The 27,154-nt window shown below is 40.0% G+C and overlaps 1 protein-coding gene across 1 annotated transcript in view; it reads right to left on the reverse strand.

The window, feature by feature from the left end:
• Nucleotides 1–27,154, reverse strand: part of Klf12 (Kruppel like factor 12) — a 379,112-nt gene that overhangs the window by 124,960 nt on the left and 226,998 nt on the right. Inside the window, exon 4 of the mRNA XM_041666771.1 lies at nucleotides 23,351–23,897. Within this exon, the coding sequence (XP_041522705.1) occupies nucleotides 23,351–23,897 (547 nt within the window). The remainder of the gene's footprint in view (nucleotides 1–23,350; nucleotides 23,898–27,154) is intronic.

Below are 27,154 nucleotides of genomic sequence, written 5' to 3' on the forward strand. Positions count from 1 at the left end.
GTGCACCCAGCTAAACTCAGGACACTTGTGTTGTTATGAAGTATGGTCTTCATTCTCCTTTTGTACAACTGATCTTTGCTTTCAAATTATGAGTTGTTCAATTACATGGCTTCCTTTCCTAGACATCAAGACATATGAGGAGAGAAACAGCTGAAAGTAAGCAAAGCTTGGCTCATGCTAACAGTGGGCTCTAAGATCAGAACCAGCTCCCCAGAGTCCTGCCTACCTCCCACGATCCTAAAGATCCTTGCCTCTCTCTCCCTTCACTTTTGCCTTTACAGAGCAGAAAGTGTGAGGTATGCATGGAAGCCAACATGTGGACTTAAAAATTCCATCAATTCTGCAAATCTCGAGATGCTGCCAATATATGGATATAATATGCAATTTTGTTCATTTTCTCCTTATCCCTATCTGTATACTTGACAGCATAATGGTTTCCGCTACCACTGTATTAAAAAATAATCTCATAATGTTTGTATAGTTCCCTAGTGCAGGGTCCACTTCTCTTTGACAATGCTGTTGGTCCTCTGAATGACACTCAGCACAATTGCTTGCTCCATGCATTTTCAGTCCCAATTTCTTCTGACAACCCCCTCTGTCCTATGGTTCGAGGGATGGGCAAATTAAGGTATGGGGGAGTTGCCACTTGTTTTATGAATAAAATTTCATTTATCTATTCTCATTTTTAAAAATTTGGTCACTTTAGTGCTGTGATCTAAGCAGAGACTGTCCCAAAATTCATGTGGTTTCTTATAAAACAAAAATGTCTCTTTTGAGACAGTTTCATTGGCTTTGCCATGCATTGCAAAGAATTTTGGGGCTCTTGGTCCCTATGATTATCAGTCCTACATTTTCTGGGCCATTCTACAGGATCCTCACTGTATATTGGTTTGTCCTTTAGGCTCTTCTCTCCATCTCTCTGTTGATAAGCTTCTCTACAGTGCCGCACAATCTCAAGATTACTGGCTTTATGTGCTCAGCTGTGACCTCCCTTCCACGCATCTTTCAAGCATCTTGCTGACTCTTTCACCACTGATACATTCAAAATCATCTCAAGCCCTACCCTTTCTTCATGTTTCTTAATTCCAATAGAGAGAATTCCACACTGGGACTCACTTCAAAATTCCCTCATCTCCCCCACCCCCTCGCCTCAAATTAGCTACTAACTGTTTGCTAAATCCCTGCCCTCTTTTCTTGCTGAACATTCTCAAAATCCCACTGCATCCACTTTCTCCATATAAGGTTTCTCTACAAAACAATGAGCACAAGCCTTTCCCAAAACGTTCTTCACTTTGAAACCCTTGAACGCTTCCCATCTTCTAATAAATAAAGTTTGACAGCACCCCGTGATCATTTCCCAACTTTAACCATGAATAATACCTCGTACCCCATCTTGCCCATGATATTTACTTTAGTTTGCAATTCATCCAGTAAAACCCCATGAATCCTCTGGCATATCTGGTCCTTCTTCCTTTAGCAAAATCTAATAACTCCTTTGAGAAATCCATACTTTGTATTTGTATATGTTTGTGGCACTCTATTTTCAACTCTAGTTGAGTACAAGTATACGTTATAGCCTCTGTTATTCTACTTGCCCCTTGAGAGGAGAGGGACCATACGAATAATAACCTTTCTTATACCATAGAAAGTAATGTTTGCTGGAGAAGACTATAGGGTAAGTGCAAAGATGTAGTTAAAATGGTCACATCAGTTGCAGATTGTCATAGGTTTCTGCCACAGAATGACAGAGTGGTTCATTTGCATTTCCTTTCAAAAGTTACATCGTGGCTTCCACTCTAAAGTTAACATTTACTTATGGGACGTTATAATTATTACATCTCTATGACTTCGTAAAGTCTTAGAATATTGTATTTGGGGTTTCCATAGACCATGACATAACACAAGTGGTAATATCCATATTTTTGTTTACTTTTTAGCTAGATTACATTTAGTATGGTTGTCTGTCCTTTCAGGAAATGATCTCTCCATATGCTGCAGTTCTTTCAAAGAAGTTACTGTCTAGAAATAGCAAAAAAAAAAAAAAAAAGGATATCATCATTAAAATAAAACTTCAAAACTGGATTGTGTTGAGATCCTCCGAAAAGTGACAAGGGTTTTCTTTTTTCTAACGAGGCGTGACCAAGACAACTTATTTGTGGGGCTGGGAAAAAAAAATGAAAGCTGAGTCTCAACTGCCTGTGTTTCCTGGAAGTATATCTCAGAGAAGAAAGGTTCTTGTGATTCTAAATGCATTCACAAAAATCCCCCTCAACAAGCAGACTTTTCCACTATGCATGGTACCTGCAAAGTCCAAGTATGTCACTGTGCCGTTCCTTCCTAAATACATTGCACCTGGCAAGCCATTACAGCTGTGTCAAAGCCTACTCGGTGGGTTCCAATTGATTTATTTAAAACTGCGTCCACTTAGTAATGGGATTTTGAGGTGAGTGCAGGTGGGGAATAATGGTCTCCCCAAATTCATTTTCATCTACAGTACACAGAGGAGACTTCAGGAGTCATCAATCCGTGGCCTTTTCATTCACTTTTCTCTTTTCATGTAGTTGCTCTTTCTCCTGTCTGTATTTTCTGGCTTATGGATGGGGTAATGTCAGATCTAAGACACTGACTGAGATCAAGAATCTTATTCCATTTTGACTGATTTTCAGGCATTTTGGATGCGAGAAATTCTTTAAAAGGAGCTTACAAAAAAAATAATAATAACCCTGACCTTAAGCTTGCTTCTCTTCTCAAAGTAGAACTTTACACTTACCCCACAGTCTCCTTCAGCAGGAGAAGTTAGCCCACTGCACAATGACCACGACAGAAGCTTCATATGGTGTTGCCCACCTGTGCTCGAGAGGCTGGAACAAGAGAACCTCCATGGGTTCAAGACCAGTCTGAACTATGTAGGAAGTACCATGTCAGCAAAACCTAGCTTTAACAAAAAATAAATAGACCTGCAGGGTGGATCTCAAAGGTAGAGATCTTGTCTATCAAGCCAGAGGTTCCATTCTCCAGACCCAATACCATGCACATTTGAGATGACGAGACCCACCTTAAGTCTGTGACCCACATTCTTGTGGCAACCTATATAAGGGACCTGCAAGAAAGGAAATCTCTATTTGCTTGCTTGTCACTGTTCTCAGTGGCAAATCATTCCTTCGCTAGTACTAGAGTCCACCTCTTTAGGTTTCTGAGATATACTTGAAGACATCTAGCCCCATGGACTGAATAACTATTGGATCCTTGAACTTTTTGTGTGGAGATAGCCATTATTGGACAAGCCAGACCACAGCCTGTAAGTCACTCTGATAAATAAATATATATATATATATATATATATATATGTATATGTATATATTCATTCTATCAGTTCTGTTTCTCCATGGAACCTTGACTAATAAAGATGTTTGCGTGAGTGCCAGCTTGTACTGGATTCAAGTAGAACTGATCAGCTTAACCAACACCATCTCTGGAAACACCACTGTTCCATATCATCTACTAGACCGGAGCAGAGCACAAAAGAGGAGGTACGCACCAGGTTTTCCCATTCTCCTACATTCTCTTTTGGTTTATGTTAGCTTCTGTGCAAAGTTCATCTTGGTTTTGTGAGAGGAGTTTGTTTTTGAGGAAGATGGGGTAACGAGAAAAAATGCGGTTTTGGACTCTCCCAGGCCAATGCCTAGTACATCGTGTGCTGCTGTATTTGGATGGAAACCAGCACAGAATTTTGATCCTGTTTCCTTCTGCTGCAGTAATGGAGAAAAACGGAATTTTGCTTGGTAAAGAGTGGTGACATCCATGTGTGACTAACCTTTGGGACATAGACTGCTCTATATTCTTAACATTATCCAGTTACGTTTTTTCAAACAAAGCTGCCAATTCCTCAGCACTAAAGCCTGGCTGTTCCTGAGGCCAAACAGAAAGGATCTGAGAGCGTAGATGTCTCGTTATAATCCAAGTGCCTTCCCCTGCTGTCAGGAGCACAGCTACGCTTCCTGTGAGCCTGTGTAGTAAAACCACCACATCCTAGGCCCTCTGGCTACAGTGGTTCTGAACTATCTGGCTGTCTCTTTAACTCAGTGGAGTAGTGAATCCAAATTATAAACAGCAACTTCTTCCCGTTATTCTCACATCTATCTATGCATGGTATGACACACACACACAGAATCGTTTAACATGAATCCAAATACTTAACTCAGCTTCATACGTTCCATGTGTACAAACAAAGGGCATCGATGCCATTTAACAAAGCATAAACAACAACATCGTATTATAAATTTGCTTTATTTCACTCAGCATGGCATGTGAGATCGGTTCAGACTTTCTGATTTCATTGTTTTCCTCTTCTGCAGTCTAATTGAACTATTTTTTTTGAATGGACCACTAGTATTTATTTATTTTCATAATGAAAATTAAGTTTTCAAAATATCCATTGCCAGCTATGCTGTCACAAGCTGCTTCATGGAATATATCTGAAAATTATGATGTAGTTTAACTCATGCACATTGCCAAATTGTTCTCCAAAGTGGCTGAACCAATTTATATTTCCACTGATGTGTGCACATGCTACAGCCACCGACGAGATTGATGTTGCCAGATTTAAACATCACTCTAATGCATAAAGCCTTTCTGTATTATCTAATCTCCCAAAGCACATGATTTAGACTGCTTGGTATCTTGGGAAGCTGAGGAAGGAAGATCTCAAATATGAGGCCACAAGAGGAAGAAAAGAAAGCATATTCTTTACCTCTAGGCTTGACATATTTGTGTGAGTTATAACCAGAGACTATATATTTCTGAACAATTTTAAGATTTATGGTTTGTTGAACTTTATTTGAAGAGGAAACGCTACATTGTCGTCTTGGCATGTGCTGTGCTGACAGGCTCTGCACAGAGCATCTCGGGAGGCTTCTTGCTTGATGAAGTCTCCGCTCTGTTGTCAGCTGGGGATTTATGTTAGCCTGTCTACACTCGCGGACTCATCCTCTCCCTTAACGTTCACATATTTCTAGGTATCTCTGTGAGTATTGCAATGTAATCTGATCTGGTCTCGCGGGTGGATATATTGATATATTTTAGAATATTTCCATGCCGGTCTGTTTTATTTCTTGCTTTGACAACTTTTCCACTCAGTCTTGCTCCCTGGGTAAACTTCCCACTGCAATCCTTCCACCCAAATATCCTTCCATTCAACCTTCTGGACACATTGCTGTTTCCCAAAGAGAACCTAGGCAAGGTTCTAGATTCACATTTTCTCTCACCGTTGAAATCCATTTGGCCAATAAATTCCACTTAATTGCTTTTGAAGTGACCACTGAGCAGGCCTTCAGACAGTCCTGGCTGGTTTCCAGACATGACCTTCTGCTGCTCCTGCTTCTGCTACATCTCACGGCCTCCACGGCCTCCATCCAATGCTATCCTGTTCGCTTCTACCCAATACAGCCTTCTGTGAGTCCCTGAACTTGCAGTAAATGTCAACCACCAAGCTTATCTCAATTTGTAGTTTCACTAATACACACACCTGTCCTAACTGCATATATAGTGTATAGACAGTACCCACAGCAAAGCCCACAGTGAAATGGATAAAGCACATCAAAGTCCACAAACAAACCTCCAAACAGAGTGAGACAAGTCTCAGAGACACAAGCATGGGCTTATGAAAACTACGTCCTTGAACATGCCTCAAGCTTCATTTCCAGTTTTGCATATCCTCCATTTGATCATATCTGAGCATCCTTCCTCCTGTACAATCAATCTACTTCCCCCCCTCCCCCAGGATGTACTATGGTAATTTGTAGTTCAGGGATTTGAACCTTTAAAATTGCTCTTGTCAATCTAGATGCTGTGACTAAATCTTTCCTCAGGAGCAGCTTTCTCCTGATGTCGCCATCACCCTCTTCCACCTCCCAACCTTGTGACTTTCTTTGCGCACCACATCTGTCGGCCTATGCTTGGCTGTCTTGCGACTCATCTTACTGTTTTCTTGGCCATTTCATTGTGGGTCTGCTGTGGGTACAATTTGTACACTATATGCTATATATGTGGTTAAAACAGGGATGCATGTTAGTGGGACTACCAATTGACATGGATGGAAAGGAATGTGAAAATTCTTGGTTAAGGCAAAAAGTTAAAAAAAATTAAATATATTTAAGCCATGGATGGTGGTGTATGTCTGAAATCTCAGCTCTCAGAAGTCTGAGCTGGGGCACTGGTACATGTTTGAGACCAGCCTGGGCTACAGAGAGTGTGCCAGGCCAGCTAGGACTATATAATGAGATTCTATACCAAGCGGAAGAAAAGGAAACTTGTGAGTCTCGGTGTCTTAACTTGGAAGCTCTAATTTTCTTTTAAGAAATGAATCTGATAGCGACCAAAACCACAACCTTGCGCTGCAGCCATCACATTTCTTGAAGTAACAGAAAATCTTTACATTTCTGACAGAACCTCATGTCCCAAAGAGAGATCTTGAGCTAAGCATATAGTTGAGAGTAGCCTTCAACTCCTAATACCCTTGCCTCTGCAACCAACCCTGGGATAACAGATGTGAGCCAGGACCAGGCTCTCCTTTTCTCATTTAAATGGTACAATATAGGACAAAAATTGAAGAACTTTATAATAAGTCAGCTAATCCTTTAGTTTATGAAATATAACTGTTTCCTTAAAATACTTTTATATGAACAATATATTTGTCAAATATTACTTTATGCATATGAGTATATTTACATTCATACATACAAGCCCAAAGAAGGGACAATATGAAGTCTCATGATAAGTATATTCTAACATGTCTAGGTACTTGATGGGCATTGCATTCTGGACTTTACAAACATGAGAGGCCTCTTTATGTAATCTGATTGGCTGGGCAGGTGCACAACTGAGAGGTCAGAAACAGACTGAACAGTATCACGAGGCTGATTTTCCTTATGTCTCTTTTTGGAATAAACTATGGCCGGCTCCCCAAAGTATGTGATAGCCTTCTCCTATTGTTGCTAAGAACTGCTGCGTTTCCAGTGCTTATAAAATGGATTGCAAAGCGGTAAAACAGCAACCATTCACTGGGTTGCTCAGATCTATAAATGGAAAAGATGCAGCCTCCCATCAACATCAGATCAGACGGCTTTATAGAGCTAAAACTTGCTTCACATTGCCATTGAAAGCGTGTTTGCTTTGAAATACCAAGGGGTTATGACAGTGATTAACATTAAAATAATAATCACAATTGGCCAAGGAAGGAAGAAAAATAGGCCTGCTAAGAGTTGTACTAGTTTCAAGGTGGATAATGAGATAATAAAACACATAATTGGAGGTTATACTACCTTGATTACTGCAGATTATACCAATGGGCACAATAATGCCACTAAAAAGTGCATCACCAAGCACCACCCAGTTGTTAGATGATAAGTGGGTTACACTCCATGAAAACGGTGACTGGAGGAATATGGTAAGATGTGGCACTGTGCAGGTGTGATGCCTGAGCACTGGACAGCAGGCTGCGTCTTTGACTTTGTGAGAAGTTCAGCAGATAAGAAAAGAATGCCACGATATGTAGCAACGATATTGAAATCAGAGCTGGAAGATATCAGTCCCTATTAGGGGGCCAGCTAGTCTCCGTATCCAAACACACGTGTTTGAGAATTTATTTTCCAATTTGAAGAAAACATTTCTAAACATCTGCTACACGAGCTTGGACGATTCTGAGTGTGTGATGCTCTAATGATGATTAGCTATTGGCTAGTGTTCAGGATTTTTATTGAACTCATTAATCTAAGAAAAATAAATATAGTTGTACCAGTAACACAGTAACATTAAATGTTGGCTGTGTCTTTGTGGGTTTTTTCCCTTGTGGGTTTTTGATTTTATTTTTATTTTTGATAACCACAAACAGGATGAGGCACGATACAACAGGCATGTTTGTGTTACATGTGTGTCCTTGTATCCATTTTCCTCCTCAAAAGAGCTCCAGGCAAGGACCAGATATGTCTAAAAATGACACAGATGTCAGTCTCTGAAACCCAGTGAACCACACTGTGAAAAAATTTCCCTGCACCTAGAAATGTTGACCTACAGCTCGGGGCTATTGTTCTGCTGCAAGATGTAGGGGGAAACTGGAGCATTTAATATACCACACTCTAATGGCAATACTTAGCTGTACAGAATTACATCATAGCGTTCATATGTGTGCAGAAGCAGCTGAGGCTACACGGACATGTTTCATACCTCATGAATCTTAAACCTGAACCAAAAGCACAGGTGATTTTAGAATGCAAGATTTGATGTTCAGTTAAACAGCACCTGACGGGGGTGGGGGAATATATAGGGTTGGGGTGTTAACAATGACAAATTCTTTCAATATTTTAAGCTTATTGGTTAAGCATCAAGCCAAAATAAGGGGAAATGATTCTGAAGTAATTTAAAATCTGATTTAATTCTAGGTGCTACCCCTTATAGACTGAACCTTTAAGGAGTAGAACCACAGAGGTCTTTATTATCTAACCTATGAAAAATGGACAGCAATGTCTACATTGTAATTTTGTGGGATTTAAGGATAAAATATGTACATCAGAAAGAACATACAGTCAATAAAGGTTATTGTTGAAATAGTTTCAACAAATACATTTATAAGATTTACTACATACTTTGCGGACTTCCTCAAGCAGACTTGACAGCTATTTATCATTCTTTTGTTACTGATGGTCATTATTTCAAAGGCAATTATGATGCTCTTGGTTAGTATTACCTCCAAAGACATAGGTGTAGGGTTGTAACCCTATTTTCTCTCATCCAGGAAGCCATTCTTCTGGTGAATCAAGTTTTTACTTTGATAATGATGTTGACATCTCACCTTTCCACCACCTTTGGTCCTGAGTGTCCCAAAAGATAAAAGCTGATTTCCTAATTTGTGCATCAGTTTCAAATAAAATAATCAGAACAGAACCTGAGTGAACTGATAATTCAAAATCTGTAGAAACATTTTCTTACTGGAAGGAAGCCTATAGAAAGCCAAGTGCTACAATTTCTTGGGGCTCCTGGGAATATCTAAAAATCTACTGAGGACGTGTTGAAACACGTCCAAGGGCCCAAACAATAAAATAAGGATGGTAAAATATACCTTTCTCTTACTTCCCCTTCGCCTTTTTTATTTACTTTTTTGAATCTAGGCATAGCTCGAGATTTATAGTCACAAAGAGTACGAGAAGCAAGTCTAATGTAAGAGTTGAAAACCTTGAGAGCTGTGATGAGCTCAGGTATTTCCTGGGGTTACAAGGCAGTACACATCACACATGCATGCTTTATAACACACGCAGCCAGCACATGTATGGGAAAACGCATGAAAACAGACACCGCAATGGAATTATACACTTTCCGTTTTGTGTTTGCCGTCTATTTCTTCCGTGGTCTGACATATTCCTACCCACGCTGATGCTGGAGTTTTATGCTTCCTCATCTTTCCCTTCAAACATCACCTCTTCCACCTTCATTAGCCCATTCTGACTTCTTCCTCTGTGAAGATTTACGAGTGAGGGCCCCAGAAGGTTCCCTCTGTTTCAAAGGTCCCCGTGTTTATAGAGGATTGATTGAAAGCATTCACTTGCGACAAAGGCCACAGCAGAGATGATTAGGGAAGCCTTTAGATTCAGCACAGAGAAGACAAAAATGCAATCAAGAATCTGACAATGACTTCTGAGCACAGAAAGGTTCCAGACAATTCCCACAAAGCTGTCCGAGATTTGAGTTTTTGTTTAATACACCTTTAAGGCCAAAGATCTGAAACGGGAAACAAATCTCCCTTTTATGGCCTCAACAAACGGGCTGGCCATTGTAAATACATCATTGGTTCTCTCTCACAAAGAGATACTTAAATGCAGGGTGCAAGAGAGAGGAGCAATTTCCTTCGACTTTAGGTTTGTTAAAGAAAATTTATGTTTTAACACGCACTGCAAACACGGAAAAACTGATTGTACCATCATGGGCATTTAAATCAAAACAGCTTGCTATCTGGTAAAGACAGGCATAGCGGTCGATTTATTTCATAAAACTTTATGTACAAAGAGACAGTGTCTATGAACTTAATGGAGAGAATATTGAGTCTGGAAGGGTAATTTTTATTACAGTTTATGGTGGATTATCCATACTCCACAGATTCCAGATTTTATGGTAGTGCCATGCTGATGTAGTTAACTGTAGCACGGGGGTGGGGGGAGGCATAATTTCTTTCACCCTGACTGGGAGATGAAATTGGCATGACTACTATATATATTTATATAAGACACATCATTGATTCTATTAATTATATGGGTCCAATTAAAGTCATTTTGTCCTATGTCCACAGATAAAATATTTTACTAAGCAAAAGAAGAGGTGAGGACTGACTATAGTTTCCATACAGTGCAGTCGTTTTTACTGTGACTCTTTTGAAACCTTCAGAATATTGCTCACTCACAGGAGTTCAGCTCCAGAAACCATTAAACCTGTATTATATTAACGATCTATAATATAACACCAAATACTACTTGTTAATCCTAAGCACTGTGAAATTAAAGAGAGTCAAGGATAGTGAAGATACCATATCCTCAAGAATCCAGGATTCCAAATGCTTCACTGGAACAAGCAGGAAAAGCCTTGAGGACGGCAGGCGTGTATTCTGCAAATACTCGAGAGTTTTCAATGAGTCCCACAGAACAGATAAGGCCTTGAGACCCAGAGAGAAGATGTGATGGGGAGAGAACGAGATTATTGAGTACATTTGGTATGTACCTCCATAGAAAAGGCATTGCTGAACCAAGGCTTTTGCACAAGACCCTTTCTGCATGGACAAAGGCCATGCGGCATCACAAAAAACCAAGGCACGTGACTGGAATATGAGGCGTGTTTAGTGGAGGACTAAGCACTAGGTTGGGAGAGGCTGACTGGCATTTACGTTGAGTTTTCTATTTCATAATCCAAGGAAGATTTCTCTTTGGTTTGGAGTTCGAAGTCTGGGACTGTAGGTCAGTACTGGCCACAGAATTCCCTCATACCCCATCATACCACATACTGCAAGTTCTATTGATTCGTTCTGATGCTCATATATCCTTTTATAAATCTGTACTGAGCTTTTGCTGGTATCAGACACGGTTTTGGAGAAACAGGAAGAAGTAAATTGCATATTTCACAACCCTTAGCTTTCTATGAAGAACTTTGTTAGATAGCTTTTCCAATGTCTGATATCATAGTAACGAGGATTCATATGAATGACAAATTATAATTTATAAACTATATAATTATCAAGAGAAGAACTTATTCTTACCAGTGGCCATACTACGTGGTCCATTTTTTCTTTAGGGAAATGGGGAACCGGTATCCATCATATGGTTACCCTAATTTTTATCCACCCTCCAGCAAACTTCTCAGTCCTGAGCTGTCAAAGAGTTTCTCTGCTGTGTTCTTAGGGCTAGTCTTATTTTTGTTGGGCACACCAAGGTTACCCCCTGTCTTCCTAAACACATAACTCTTTGTTTTCCTTTATCTTCTCTATGATGATGACTTCATGCCCAATAGGTTTATGTCTCAATGGAACTTTCTAATGACATACAAGTTAGCAAACACATACTTTCATACAGGGAAAATTAGAAGGTACACCTTACAAATGCAAAGCAGTAAAACAGAACATTTTAATTTTACTATGCAAAGGATAACAATGTATAGAATAGAAAAATAGGGTGAGTGCAGAAATCACACATTTTCTTCAGAACTAAATTAAATAAGGTCTTTAATGTATTAGGTAAATATATTGTCAAGTTCAAATTTGAGGGTTTTTTTTTTCTATTCAAGATGGATGGCTTGAGACAGGGAGGGTCTCATGCAGCTTAGGGTTGGTTTCTAACTCTGTATGTAACTAAAGTTGACCTTTGGCTCCTGCCTCAGGTACCCTCAGTTTCATTTCTAGGATTATAGATGTGCATCATCAAACTTAAGAATGTTTTCTTAGAAGGGATATATTGCACTTCTTTTGACTCTGAAGGAGTTGGCAAAATCCAGGGTCAACCCCAGTAGGAAAAGTGTCTTGAGTAATATAGTGCCCTTGAGTCTTTCTGCGTACATTTTCTTTGTTTTTAATTTATTTTTTGAAAACAATCTTTTCTCATTTTGCATACCTATCCCAGTTCCCACTCCCTCCCCTCCTCCTGCCACTGCACCTTTCCCTCACCCCAGCTCCTATCTACTCCTCAAAGAGGGTAAGGCTTCCCTTGAGTCAACAAAGTCTGACACATAACTTTGAGGCAGTACCAAGGCCCTCCCCCCTATATTTAGGCTGAGCAAAGTATCCCTCCAAAAAGAATGTGCCCCAAAAAGCCAGTTCAAGCACGAGGGATAAATTCTGGTCCCACTGCCAGTGACCTCACAGACTGACTGCCCAAGGCACACATTTGTCACTCACATTCAGAGGGCCCAGTTTCTGAATAAGTTTTTTCTAAGATGCTACCACTAGATGGCAGCACAAAGACTCTGATACTTAAGGTAAGTCTCAATTCCATAAGACTTCGGGGGCAAAAGATTTGTTGACATATGTCAGAGAAAGACAAATCGAGCCTCAAAGGAAAAAAAAAGTACGATAGCCAGGTATGATGGGACAGGCCTGTAATCTCAGCACCCAGGAAGTGGAGTCAGGAGGATTAGCAGTTCAAAGCTGCCTCTGCTACATGAAGAGCTTGTAGCCAATAGCTGGTGTAGGTTACAGGAGACACTGTTCCATACCCACACCCAATCTCAAATGGATAGAATGGTAAAGAATGGAGGCAGGTTAAAAAAAAAAAAACTAAGAGAAAGAAAATAGAGAAAAGTCACCAAGAAGTCTCTTTTAAATGGTGGTACAATAGTAAGATATGCATATTTCACCATGGACTGGATCACCTACCACTTCAGCCTGCCTCAGTACATTCTCTCTCTCTCTCTCTCTCTCTCTCTCTCTCTCTCTCTCTCTCTCACACACACACACACACACACACACACACAAAGCTGAGGTCCCAATACTACACACACACACACATGCCTGTAAACAGGTTAATTCACACATTTTATCAATTATATTTTTTGGGACATGGTCTCAGATTCATTTCTCACTCATTCCATTCTATTTTACTTTAGAGTAACCAATTTCCAGTTTATTTCAAGTTTCCCCAACAGAAAGTGTTCACAATGTGAACAACACTGTTGCAGCGTAGGATAAACTGCAACCAGCATTGCAGAGCTTCGTTTATTTTTAAATAAACTTTCCTTTTTAGTAGTGAAGGATGTTGGTACCATACAAGTGGCATATAAAACATTTGTTGAATACATAAGCTAATATTTAGGTGAACGGAAGACAGCAAAGCCATAATTGGCCAATGATCAAAGTAACATTCACCCGACACCATGCTGGCTGGAGACAGAAGGAAGCATGCGATCATGGCTTGGTACTTTGCTACCGCTCCTTTCACTAATAGGTGGACTGGTATCAATCATATTTTTTCTAAAGAATACAATTAATATATCACTTCATCAATTCCCCCTTAAGAATAGGAAAGAGAATGAAAGAGCTTAGACAATAGTAACATAGCATAGAACAGAGAGAATTACTAAGGAAGCCAGAAAAGGTGACAAGCACAAAGCAACCCCAGTGAGTTTTCAATTATTAAAAAGCTAATTTAAAACACTGTTGTGATTCTAAGAGCGAGTCCTCCTCTTGGATAATATAGTCTCCTGCTCGGGTTTCTTCCTAGAAGGCCTTATATGTCACTGAGTCAACTGCTTGCCAAACATTTGTCTGTTTGCCAAATAATAAATATATTTCTTTAATGGTAGGGATGCCCAAATATCAAAATAGTTCTATAAATAATGAGATCTGATGTTGGAAATGAATTCTTCTAGTATATAGCACTACCCGGACTATGTGAAATTGGAAGATTATATTTCGGAATATTATCTTATAAAAATTGAGTGTCTAATATTCTGTACTCTAAATGTCAGAGAAAACTTAGGTGGGAGAGAAATGAAGATTCCACTTGAATACTATATTAGTATAATGTGACATTATAGGCAGGAATCTATTTAAACATGAATTAGAACCCTTTTTCATGACAGAAACTTGTTCTGGGCAAATGAATATGGCATGCGAGGCTATTTTATTCAATAGCTCTTAGTAACCTGTTCTAATGGAATGAATAAAGCCTACATTGGCAACCTCCAGCTTGAGCTACTTTACCTAACAAGTAGGTTCCTCTCCATCCTCAATCCTCGAGCAATAGCCACCTCTTTAAGCAAACCACCCCGAGGAACTTCCCGTTCCTTTCGATCTTGTCTTTGTTTGGTGCTTATATTGTTGAATTAACTCAGAGAACCGGGAAGCCAATCAAAACCATTTGCTGGCATCATACATTGTGCAGGAGTCCTCCACAGGTTGATCTTTTCTTCTAATCTCTAGAAGCGACACAGACAGCTTATAGAGCCTTCCTGAGCCACTTACGATCATTGACTCTCCTAGAACAGAGCCAGCCTGCTCAGGATGAAGCGGTGGAACTGACAGATTGGAGCAGTTTCAGATAAACAAGAGCACAAGATGCCAATTTTTTGGTGGAATCTATTCAACCTTATGTGCATCCCCAGAAGTTAAAAAAAAATAGTTAAGTTTCTAATCAGCGTTGAAACTCAGGTTTAAAAAGAGTAACAAATCTCCAGTTTATCCAAAGAGAATCAAGCATCCTGACCTCCTAGTTAAATTTTTCATGGACTCTGACTCCCTCTCTTCCTCTCACTATTTACTAAGTTCTGGCCTTTGTTGGACAATGGTAAGAGAGAAATACTCCAGTTTTGTCAAAGTCTCCATTTAAGAATAATAAACCAAAGAACAGCAAGACTCCAGTCACATTTTCCAATAAAGAGCATTAAAACCCAAGCTAAAGGACAGAACGACTGGGTCTATCCACACAAATCTAGCTCCCAGTTAACGCATAAGTGCTTACTTTAAAGTACAAGTCTCTACCTATTAACTACTATATATAAATAGAGTAAGCAGAAGACATTTACCAAATGAGGAGGTAACAGCCGTCACTCAGAAGCCAACTGTACACATAAGCAGAGGTCAGCTGCCCGGGACTATTCTGGTGCACAGTGAACTGAAAGATGACAGTCCTGTGTAAGGTGGACAGGAGAAGCACATGTAGGGCAGGACCTATGGCCCGAGACAAGGAAGCAGTGTCAACAGGTGGCTGGCTGACAGCAGAAACACAATGTAGCGAAAGCATGAACTGTGACCTGGGGAGTACTCAGTGTGCTGAGACCTGGGCTCAGCTCTCCTGCCGAGCTTTACAGCCATGCCTTGGATGACCAGATGCCATTCCACAAATGTAAATGGCAGAAGACTAAAAATAAACCAGTGGCTTCCTCCTGTAGGTTGCTGAGAAAGGCAACAGCCTGCAGGAAGAAAGTGGGGAATGGGGGGTGGGAGATGAGTATCACAGATTTTTCTGTGACCATCTGAAAGCCCTGAACGGACTCTAGGGACATAAGTAGTATTTCGGGGGGGGAGGGGGGAGGAGGGTTTCTTCAGAGTCTCCACATCTAAGTAGAATGATCAAAGAAAAAAAATGCACATCCAAACCGGCGTGGTTTCTTAATGGCAGAATCAACTTGCTCTGGCCAGCTATTTCAGGAAGATATATTTTATTCTCAACGATCTGATACAGTGTTTGAGATCATAAATAATGTACTTATTGACCACATTAAGTTATATTACCAAATACCATACTATTTCAGCAATAAATCCTGAATGGAATAAAAAATATTTTGTATAATTCCGATAGATTTTGGGGTTGGTTTTGAATGGGTTATAAGCAAATGGCGTTGGACTCCTTCCCTGTGTGTGACCTATTTCTTCATTGTCACATTGTGCTGTTCAAGGCTAAGGAGGAAATGATAATGTGGAGGTCGCACACAGAAATATCCAGTAACCTTTGGAAGATAATGAAGAAGGTCAAAGTCCGTAGGATAAAACAGTCTACCTGTGACACAGACACACACCCCAGCCATACTGGGCCTCTTCAGGACCTGTTGCTTTCAAAGCCACTGGCCAATCACACCCTTCTCTATTCTTGGGCATCAAGGTCACCTGCTCCTTTCGTAAGAAGGAGAAAAGACCAACTCAGATAATGAATGTTGGACAAAAATCTGTGTTCTTTAGAGCGTTAACTGGATTTATGAAACTGATCAAGGTATTTTCCTTTAATTTTCTTGAATTCTAAAATGTAGTTACCTATTAATATCAAAATGTTAAAAATGCATTTCAGAAATTAGAATACATTTTTGGGGGTTTATTGCCTATTTTTGAACTACTGTGTGTACTCCAAGGAGTGGTTATGAGAATATTTGATCTCTATTTATATTGGTTCTAATATCATTTTCATAATTAGCAAGAGTCCAAGGTTTATTAAATTTTGTTTGCTTTGTATTAAACATACCAGATCATTGTTTTGGGTCTTCTTTCCATTACAATTATTAGTGGAACCTGCATTTTACTTCACATTTACTGTTATGCTCTTCCTTGTCACCTGCTTTTACATTTCCTCTCATTTTCATCATGCATCTTTGTCCCAACAGTTTTGTCAACACAACGAATCAATGCTAGAATACAAATTAATTACTATGAAATACAGGTTACTCCACAAAACAATAGAAGCCCTCACATGCAACTAAAGACTTTGTTCTGACTGTTCTCCCTGCCACAGAATGAGCCACAATTATCTGTCTTAAACTCTCTAGTGGATTATTCGTGAGAGCACACAGATACGCTATTCTCTGCCTGCCTTGTAAGTCTCCTCATGTAGAGTGGGGATGCCTTGCCAAGTATCATTGCCTATCTCCACAGCCCTTCAGGGAAAAACTGTGTAGATTGAATCTCACTTTCCTTATTTCCCCTCTGAACAAGAACTATTTCAGCCCTTCATCTTCTCACTTCGTGGGCACACTCCTCATCATCAGCAAGAAACTCTCCCATCTTCAATCCACAGCTCTCAGCTTACTTTCACCCAGTACCTGGGCTAAATTTAATAGGAAGGGGAACATCCCTCGTCAAATGCTCTCCTTTTTACAGGTTGTCCTTGAGGCCCTCACATCTTTCCTCAAAGTTCTCTAGAGGATTTGGCATTGCTGGATCTCTATTCTCTTTCTGACTTCTCAGGGATCTCTCCGTAGCTCTCCCACTGAGTGTGTCCAACTCACAGGCCAGGGTAGATTTTTTTTAGGTGGCCCAACATATTTGCAGATTGTAATGTCACATCACAATGTCCAAAGGCTGGATAAGGGCTGGAAGATGGCTCAGTTGACAAGCCCTTGTCACAAAAGTATGAAGAGCAAAGGGTGGATACTTAGAAGTCATCTATATAAAAGCCAGTAGTTCTGGTTGAGAGGCAAAGACAGGGGACCCACCGAGCAACCTGGCTATTTAGACTTGCTAGAATCTGTTAGCTCTGGGTTCAGTGAGAGATCCTACCTTAATAAATAGGGTGAAGAGTGGTTAAGGAAGACATTTGATATCAGCTTTGGGACCCCACACTCAAATGCATGCACAGACCACACATAGGCACTCCTAATACACACACATACATGAGTCAAAAATTAAAGTTTGGATACATGCCTGTCCTTCTGTTTTGGCTCCCATCCAAGATGAACCATGGAAGTCATTATTGAGCAACAAATACCTCCTCTACTCTAATGGGTCCCCAGTGCATTTTTCCTCCTTAAGAACCCCAGGCTCCCATCTCCAGCTACCATCTACCTAGTCAAAGGTAGAACAGGCCTGTTATGCCGATAGAGTGCACCCCAAAGAAACTCCCTTCTCATGTACACCCCTACCTCTAACGCTTCCCACCACTTGTTCACTCTAGCCAACAGTCTTCTTTGTCCCTCGTCACAAGGGTGGCACCCGACTGAACTTACAGATCCTTTGGGAATTGTCTTTTGCAGATCTTATGTGCACAGGTGATTTCACAGAGGGCTTCCTTGATTATACCCAATAGCATCCCCTTCTCTTGCTAACGTTGTCATTTCCTGGTGTTTCTCTGTAGCACTCATACTGTCTGACACAAGCTCATTCCCTTTCCTAGTGCAATGGAATATTCAGGACAGCAGGGCCTTGCTCACCTTGGAGCCGCAGCTCTCAGCACCGTGTTTGGCCTATAGGAAATACACATCGCATAGCAGATGGGAGGAGCGTGCTACGTTCCCTGTCATTTGTTCTCATCAGGCTGCTAACGGAACCAAGCACTATCCTGCCTCTGGTTTACTCTATGCTACATGGGCTTCTGCCACAAGTAGCTAAGCTACAACAAATCAACACAAAATGAGGAAAATTCCACGATAAACATACCACAGCTTTCCATAGGCTGGACTGAAATTCCCAGAGGTATCCTTTAGAGATAAGAACAACACCTTGAGGGTTGCAGCTTTTACAGTACCAAGACACTCTCCTGCATGAGCGAGCTGTGCATCCCTCAGCCTACACTGGAGGGTATACGCTGCGTGTCCTCAGTCGACCTCTCCGTCCTTGCTCTCACAGCACTAGTCCAAATTATGTTCATGTACTGTACCTCTCGGAGCATTTGCCCAGGTTTCTTCCTATTTCCTGTTCTGTTCCATGCCCCACTCTGATGCTGCCATACCCTGGGCTAGCTTACACCTTTCATTCCTCTAGGCCAATATTCTTTCTACTTGGATGAGTTGTGGCTCTTGCTTCATCAGAGCAAGTTATTCAAGCATTGGTGGTGGGAATTTTGCCTCATCCCTTCCTCAAAGCATGACCTCCATTCCGTTATAGAGATTCCCAGTCATTTCTTCTTTCCCTATATAACTGTGCTATATGACAATACTTTTGTCAAATACAACTTCATTTACTGATAATTCTAATTATCTTCTTACTGGAAAAGTCACTGGCTGACCCTATGGAAATATTTGTCCACTCTAACCAAAATTAATAAGTATTCATTTCTAAGATTTCTTTAATTTGATATTGTCCATTAGACTTGCAGTTATGCCCAGCCTGTTGGCTTTGCAATATGATGCTGTCTTCTATAAAATTCATGCTCAAGGATACGTAATTTAGTGACAAAGAAATTACAAACAATATCTCAAGGTTTTAAGTATGCTTCCAATTTTGTGTTGGGCTGCATTCCTAGCTGCCCTCAGCTACATGTGGTCCACAGGCTTCAGGATGGATAAGCCCGGGAGCAGTGTAAGAGAGAAACAGTATCAGCTCTGTTAATCACTGTATCTTCAGTGGCAATAAAGACTACTGCTGAGAGATGCTTAAAAGATGCTCAGATGAACACATGACTTGAGCTACATGATATGTGAGTTTAGATGTGGTCATATACATTCCCAGTCCTTTGTGTCACATGACGTGTAGGCTCATCTACTTCTCTATCACAGAATATATATGGCATACCAATCTCAAAAGCAATGAGCCAGTAAATTCACCTAATTTATATGAGTGATATTTTATACCATTCATATTAACATTTTGGAAAACCAACCCCCTTAGGGTATTTTTTTTTTTTTTTGCACATCCATCGCAAGCAGACAAGCCCTAAGTGGAAAGGTAAGTAGGAGCCCCCTTTACTGTTCAGCCATTTTGGTGTGTTCAGTACCCAGCTGCATGTGTGTAAAATGAAGATTTGAAGAATTACCCAAATGCCCTTTCCTTTCCTCATTCTGTGAGGTAGGCAAACCTTTTCACTCGACACTTTTACTGTCTTCCAGTTAATCAGTTAAACAATAAAAGGTTATAAAATGCTATAGCAATATTTGTAGAATATGGTGATTATAAAAACTTAATATGAAGTAATAAAATTCAAAAATGAGATGTTTCCAGGCAATTTCTCATACTGATCTTTCATCCCTTATCTCTGCTGTGTTAGCAGCTTTGAGAAGTTGTACCCATCCCACTTCCTGGGGTTGACTTTAATTCAACAAGTTCTATTCCTGATACCACTGTTACTATCAATTTTCTGTTGTATGGGAGGAAGAAAAGAAAGTGTTGATTATTGCTTGCAATATTTAGGAGAAAAGTAATAATGATAAAAACGCAAATGTTTACAGATACTTGGTCACTCCATGGTATCCGTATTATGTCCTTCCATGAAATCCTAAGATAGATCATGTTACTAGCTCCATTTTTCACTGATAAAAATGAGGATTGAGACAATAATTTTCTACATTTATAAGTAAGAGAAGCAGCATTTTTACGTCACATGTCTATGATCTTAAAAATCTGTAGAATGATTGTTCACTGGGTTTATGATTAAGTACATTTTTATTTATGACATAAAAACTATCAAATGAAACTTATGCATACATCACATAGAGAACAAATGACAGCATTGTAGGAGACTCACAGGGCTCCTACAATACACATTTTTCCAGAAAATTAAGTTTCAGATATATATATATATATATACATATATATATGTGTGTGTATATATATATATCATATGTTATATCCCCCAATTACAAGAAGCATTCTGCCATAAAATGATAATGAGAAATAAAAGGTAACTCTTTTGCTCATTTATTAGTGATTCAAAATTATATAAAAGGCTCATGATCAATATAAACATATTTACTAATTAGCTTCATAAAGAAAGTGATATTTGTGTTAAGTAGCATGAACAGAATGACTGGCCTCTAATGTGGGCACATATATAGGATCATAGAACTTCAGGAACACTGGAGTCTACACACATATAGGATTTTACTATATATATATTATATTATATATATTGATTGCTTCACTACCTGTAAAATGTTAATTCTTAAAAATTTCTAACTATATGTCTCAATAATCGGCAAAACAATAGCTGATTTAGTACCCAGTTAGGTTATTACTATTCAAAGAGACTTGTTCACAGTACTGAGTCATGAGCAATAGCAAAGGGTGCAGCAGGAAAACAATCCATTGAAAAGCACCTTACTCCCTTTTTCCTCCACTTTCCGAGTCCAGAGTGTTGCTGAGATATGTTTTCGGTTCCGTGATAGCAGATGGCACATAGTGTGTGGAGCAGAGAAAGCCCGAGTGAGTGGCCATGGAGCCTGAGATGGACACAAACATTTTACAGAATCCGAGAGCTATCAACTCACGGGAAACCGGCTAAGCTGTTACCCATATGGGCTTGGCTCTAGATGAATGGCTAGGCTCTCCTCGGGGAGTGTGAGTATGCATGTTTATGAAAAATTGATCAGTATGTACAGACTCGCAGCCGTGGCTTCCTCCTCCCAGATGTCTACAGACAAAGCCTGCCCACTTACAGAGACTACCGGGTCTAACCAGCCCTGGGATCAAATCTAATAAACATGCTGAGGTCCAAGTTGGTAGTGGTAGGAAACCCCAACCTGATTCCAGCTTCGCCGTGTGTGCACATGCATGTTTGCCTTTTCTTTAATCCCTCCACACCCCTGGGCTGGGTACCAGAACCAAGCCACATGGGCCTTGGCAGCAACATTGTTACATAAAGCAGGGAATGTCTACTCTCAAACTTGCAAACTGAGATTTCTGAATCAGGAGATTTTTAACTTTGCTCAAAGAGGGAAGGTGAGGCTTAGTTGAGCGCCATGGAGAAATTTCATATTGATGAAATAATAACTTCGAGGGGTGAACACAGCTCTATATGGATGTTTATAAACATCCTGCCAAGTTTTCAATCATATATCATTTCTCAATATTGAATCCTACCTTTTACCAGAAGCAAAACAACCGTGTTTCCTAGCATTTTATGAGAAGACAGTGGTTTATGCATTCATCGATCATGTTTTAATCATGGGCCTCACTAGTAACACAGTGTCAAAGCAAAAAGCAATATTGGGAAAGTCTGATCCTAGCATGGTGTTTGGCCTCTGAATACACAAATATGCACTCAATTTCACAGGGAATAAGTCAATAATATGAGATTTTATGTTTGCAGAGAGGGTGGCTTAGTGCTTAGATTTGTATGTGGGAGACATGGAATATACAGTTTTTTTCTGTTAAAACTCTGCATAAAGCAGTAGCTTTTAAGTAGAAGGCAACTCCATATACAGGTGCCTAACAACCACAATTAATGAAATAACTAAATATTATCACATGAGCATGTGACAAAATAACTTTTTACCTCCTACATCTGAGAGACCCTTAAAATGTATTTTGAAATATTTCCATTCTAACTTACCCTGTTCTTTAAAAATCACAGTAACTGAATTAGAAGATGGCCAAAGCCCTATGAAATTTTACAGATGTACATCTATTCTTATTACAGGTTACGATGGTCTGAAAGAGAATGGTTCCTTAGGATCAAATATTTGAATGTGTAGTCACCAGGCCATGGAATTGTTTGGATTAGGAGGTGTGGTCTTGTTGTAGTAGGTGTGGCCTTGCTGGAGAGGGTATGTTGCTGGAAATTGGCCCTCTCTCCTCTCTCTCTCTCTCTGTCTCTCTCTCTCTCTCTCTCTCTCTCTCTCTCTCTCTCTCTCCTCTCTTCGCTGCCTATGGATCAGGATATAAAGCTCTCAGCTACTGCTTAGGTGCCATTCCTGTTGCATGCTTCCTGTTGTAATGTTCATGGACTAACCCTCTGAAACTGTGAGAAAGTCCTCAGTTAAATGTCTGCCTTTATACATTGCCTTGGTCAAGATATGTCTTCACCACGAACAGAACAATAAATAAAGACAGGCTCTCAGTATGTAACATTGGCTGACCTGGAAATCTCTTTATATATATCAGACTGGCCTCCAAATCTTACTGGTCCACCTACCTCTGACTCCTAAGTGCTGTGATTAAAGGGACATTCCACAATGTCTGGCTTAATCATTTTCCTAACAACCTAATTTAGAAGGTACTCAAAAATAAGTGTCTAGATCCTAGGCAATCCATCTTCATGGCATTTTATATTAATCATCTAAAAATGTCAAGTTTGAAAATATACAAAAAAATCCTGACTTACTTTAAAATACACACAATGACCAATGTCCATAGGGATTTATAAACTTCCATGTCATATATACTTCTACCGTCCATGGGCTGCCCTTCCCATTTTACCACATAAGAAAAGCCTTTTTTTAATAAATTAAAATATCAAAACTCTTGACATTAAATGACTCAATAAATAAGTATATGAACTGAGTTCGGCTAAGGTAACCATCCATACATATGTGACTGTTTGCAATCAGTGTGGCCAATGCACAGCTCAAGACAGAGTGCCTTTGAACACGGTGTCTGCACGCAATCTAGGTCCCAGTCAATGAAAAAAAATAAAGAAAACCACATGATTTTCTCTAGTGCTGAAACACAGTGAGGTTTTGTGTCTCTTACCTTTGCCATGGCTTCTCCCATCCTCCAGGAGCGGCACAACGATAGTGTTGTTCACATTTCCAGGTGACCTGACGGCTGTGTAGACAACCGGCACCGACTGTACCACCACAGGGATGCGGTGAACATGACTGAGTTTGTTAGACTGTAAGTTCATGGGACTGGAAGGTGGGACAGGATGAATGATGTGTAAGAACTGCTGGCCGCCCACGCCAGAGGCAGAGGCAACGAGGGGTCCTGGAGATAACACTGTTGACGAAGACGATGCTGAAGCTACTGATGTTATAACGGTGGGGGATGAGGCTGGACGGCTAGAAGATGAGGAGGAGGTTGAAGTTGAAGAAGGTGAGGAGGCAGACGCTGTCATGGAGACTGGGGAGGATGAAACGGCGGTAGGGGAGGTCCTGGCTTTGTTGATTGACAAGTCCACTGGCTCAGTTTGTGTCTGGAAGTGATCTACAGGCAATGAGTCCTCTGGGGGCTCCCCTTTCACATTATTTAGCAACAGGGGAACAGCTTCCATATCGGGGTAGTTGTGGACGTTTGGAGACTGCAAGGAGAAAAATGGAACAGATTTATCATTATTAATGATATATTTCAATAGATGCATGATTTCTTATTTGAAAGTGTATTAATGTTTCCTTATTGCAATGGGGCATTCGTTTATTCACTCAAACATTTACAAAAATTTCATTAAGTCACCATGATGGACATTTCCGTTCCACTGGGAGGACAAATACACTTCTTAAGCTAAATTCCCTGTTTATACAAGAGGCCACTGGAATTTTAAAATGATCAGTAAATTCATATTGAATTTTTGAAAGACAAGCTCAGGGTGTAAAGCTTCATCTTAGAATTGTATAAACAAGTCTGGTTTAATTAAAACATCCCCTTTATTTTTCTGGGGACCCCCCCACACACGCTGGGGGTGGTTTTCAGTGCTTTCTTAGGAAGGAACTGGGAGTTTTCATCAGATGAGCTGAAACAGCTCAGGCTGTGGAGTTGTGCAATGTCATGAATGATTCTCCCCTTGTGCAACATGATCCAGAGCTAGAGCCAAAACATCATCCAGAAGCAATCTTGGGAAACTTGCTGTGACCTTTCTACATTTGTGTTGGGCACCAGAGCTCCTAAGACACACTCATTCAGAGACGCCACAAGATTTCTCTAGTCTCCCAGGACTGCTCGACAAGCTAGCAAACATCTGACATCGTTGAATTATAACTCTCAGTGCCCGACAAGATGTTTTTTCCATGAATATCTCACTCATAATTTTGACACTGAAACCCGAGGAAAGTGTTCAGAAAAATCTTACATAAGAAAGTTTAAATTGTCTTTTGACTTTTTGTCTAACTTAAAATGATAATTTTGTTTAAGTTCATTTGTATTCTTTAAGTTTTAATGAGAAGAATTTAATAATGAACACTACTGTTCTCAGCATAGTATTAATGGGCAAGAATACACTTTTCTTACTTCCTAAGTTGGAAGAGTATTTATGAAATTCACCCTTGAGGGACTAAGGGGTCCATGTTCTACTGGACTGTGTCAGTAGAGCCTCGACAGAAAGAACCAGCCCACAGCAGATTATTTTGTTATATCTAATTTAACCAAAGCAACACTCATATTAGTATTATTCTGTTTGATGAAAACCCCAAATCACTATTTTCAGCTATTTTGTGGTTTCAGAACAACAGTTATATTAAATTGGTCATTTTATTCTTCATTTCAAGAAATATTTTCATCTGCTATTCTTTCTGAAAGAATAGAAATGCATTTAAAGTTTTTTTTAAAAAAACATTCTTCTTAAAAACTTTCATTATAGAATATAAATTTTAGTTCTATTCAAAACTTATAATAGGCAGTAGTGTGGGGGCGTTGTATTCAGCCACAATGAAAAGAAAGAGAAAACAAATCAACAGTGGAACCAGGGCACATGAAAGGAAAATGGGCTGATGTTTTAATGCCTTTTCCCTATTCTTGGCTAATAGCTGCCCGCAAAAGCATATGAATTAGAAACATAAAGGCTGAATGATCTATAATGCTTCCTGTATGGAATCCTAACTAGGATTTGCACTTTAGGTATTAAAGCAAAGAACACTTTTATAAGCCATCCCAAACACATTAGGAAACAAACAAACACCCAAACACCATAAATTATACCACTCTTGTGCAAATTTGTCGACATTATCACTCCTCCTATTAGAGCAGTATGGTTAGTTTATTCCTAGCATCATCATTAAGGCTTTGTTCTAGAAGAATAATGTGAGTTGTCTCCACAGTATTTTATACATGCATAGAAAAGTCCTTGATATTGCTTTCCTCCCAGTTAGTAACTGATTCATAATCCAAAAGTTAAATCATTAAACACACTATTAAACAGTACCAATCTTTTTGGGTGGTTACATAGTTGACAAACTAGAGACTCTTACTTTGGAGACAGTGGTTATTTCCACCTTATGGAGGAACAGACTTTTACAAATAGAGGGTTGAGGAGCAGTTCAGATCTGTGGAAGCAGTTCCTAATGGAAATGAAATAGCGCATTGGCAGATGATGACAAGGGGATCGGGACCCATGGAGTTTATGTAAAGAGGTGGCTTCTAAGGCATTAATAAGCTTTATGAGATACCCCAACTGCTCTGTATTGTGAACAAGAACTCACCACTAGCGTGGCACTCTCTATTTCCCACCTGAGGAAAACACTTCTTCCATAACCAGGGGACAGCATCAGATAGTGACTCCCTCTCGGTCCCATTGGATAGACTAGAACATTATAAAGACAAAACACACAGAACCCCTAACTCCTCCCAGATGCCGAAGAATTCAATCACTATTCTCCTGTGTTCTGGATCTTTGGATCAAACAGTAGGGGCCTTGGAAAATTGTGCACGAATTTTTACATGATGGCTACTCTCTAACATACAGCTGTTAAAATGAAGCCAGTATATTAAATAATTATGCCCCATCAATATCAAAACAATGAAATCTTTATTTTACCCTTCATCTGCTTTCAGTGTCAATAGGGCATCTTATCCCAAATGCTTTTACTAATCCCTTGAGACACACAATGTGGCAGGTAAAGCTGTTCACACTTCCAGCTTTGGGCAGCACAAACCTATTTGTAAAGTCAGCAGTGTTACAAGATAAGGTCTCTAAATAGCTATGACACCCCTCCTTCCTCCTTTGAAGAAATAGGAAAGACCCACAAGGCTCAAACTTGGAATCATCATCAGGAATTCATTTCTTTGCTTCCCCAAAGTGGAAAATTGAAATGCATTCATTCTGAGGTTTGGATCCCTGTGTGGGAAGCTGGAAGGGGCTGCTGGGAACACAGTTGGATGCCGAGATGGAAAAGAAGATGAGAGAAATAGAGAAGATGAAGAGAGTGCTGAAGGAGCAAAGGAAGAATGGAAGATAGGCAGACCTGGAAGGGGAAGGAGCCCCAAGAAGGCAACAGAAATGAACAAAGATGGGAAGCACTATAGGCGATGCTTCTGATAAAAAAACAAAAGGAAGGATTGCATGGTAGAATTTCATCCTTCAGCAACTGTTCACATCCATAGACATATACAGCAGTACCAACTAAGTGGTTTCTGTGGTCCTCCAATGTAGTAATAGGAGCGGAGGGGCTGTGTTCCCAGCACCCTGGCCGCCTGCTCGGCTAGCTTATGCCCCGAAACAATTACACGGACACTGTATTCTTTTAAACACTGCTTGGCCCTTTAGCTCTAGCACTTACAGGCTAATTCTGACATCCCGATCAACCCATCTCTAATAATCTGTGAGAACCGGTCTTACAGGGAAGATTC

The sequence above is a fragment of the Microtus oregoni genome, unplaced genomic scaffold, assembly GCF_018167655.1.
Source record: "Microtus oregoni isolate MIOR12 unplaced genomic scaffold, Mior012 000001F_ref0000356, whole genome shotgun sequence".
NCBI lineage: Eukaryota > Metazoa > Chordata > Mammalia > Rodentia > Cricetidae > Microtus > Microtus oregoni.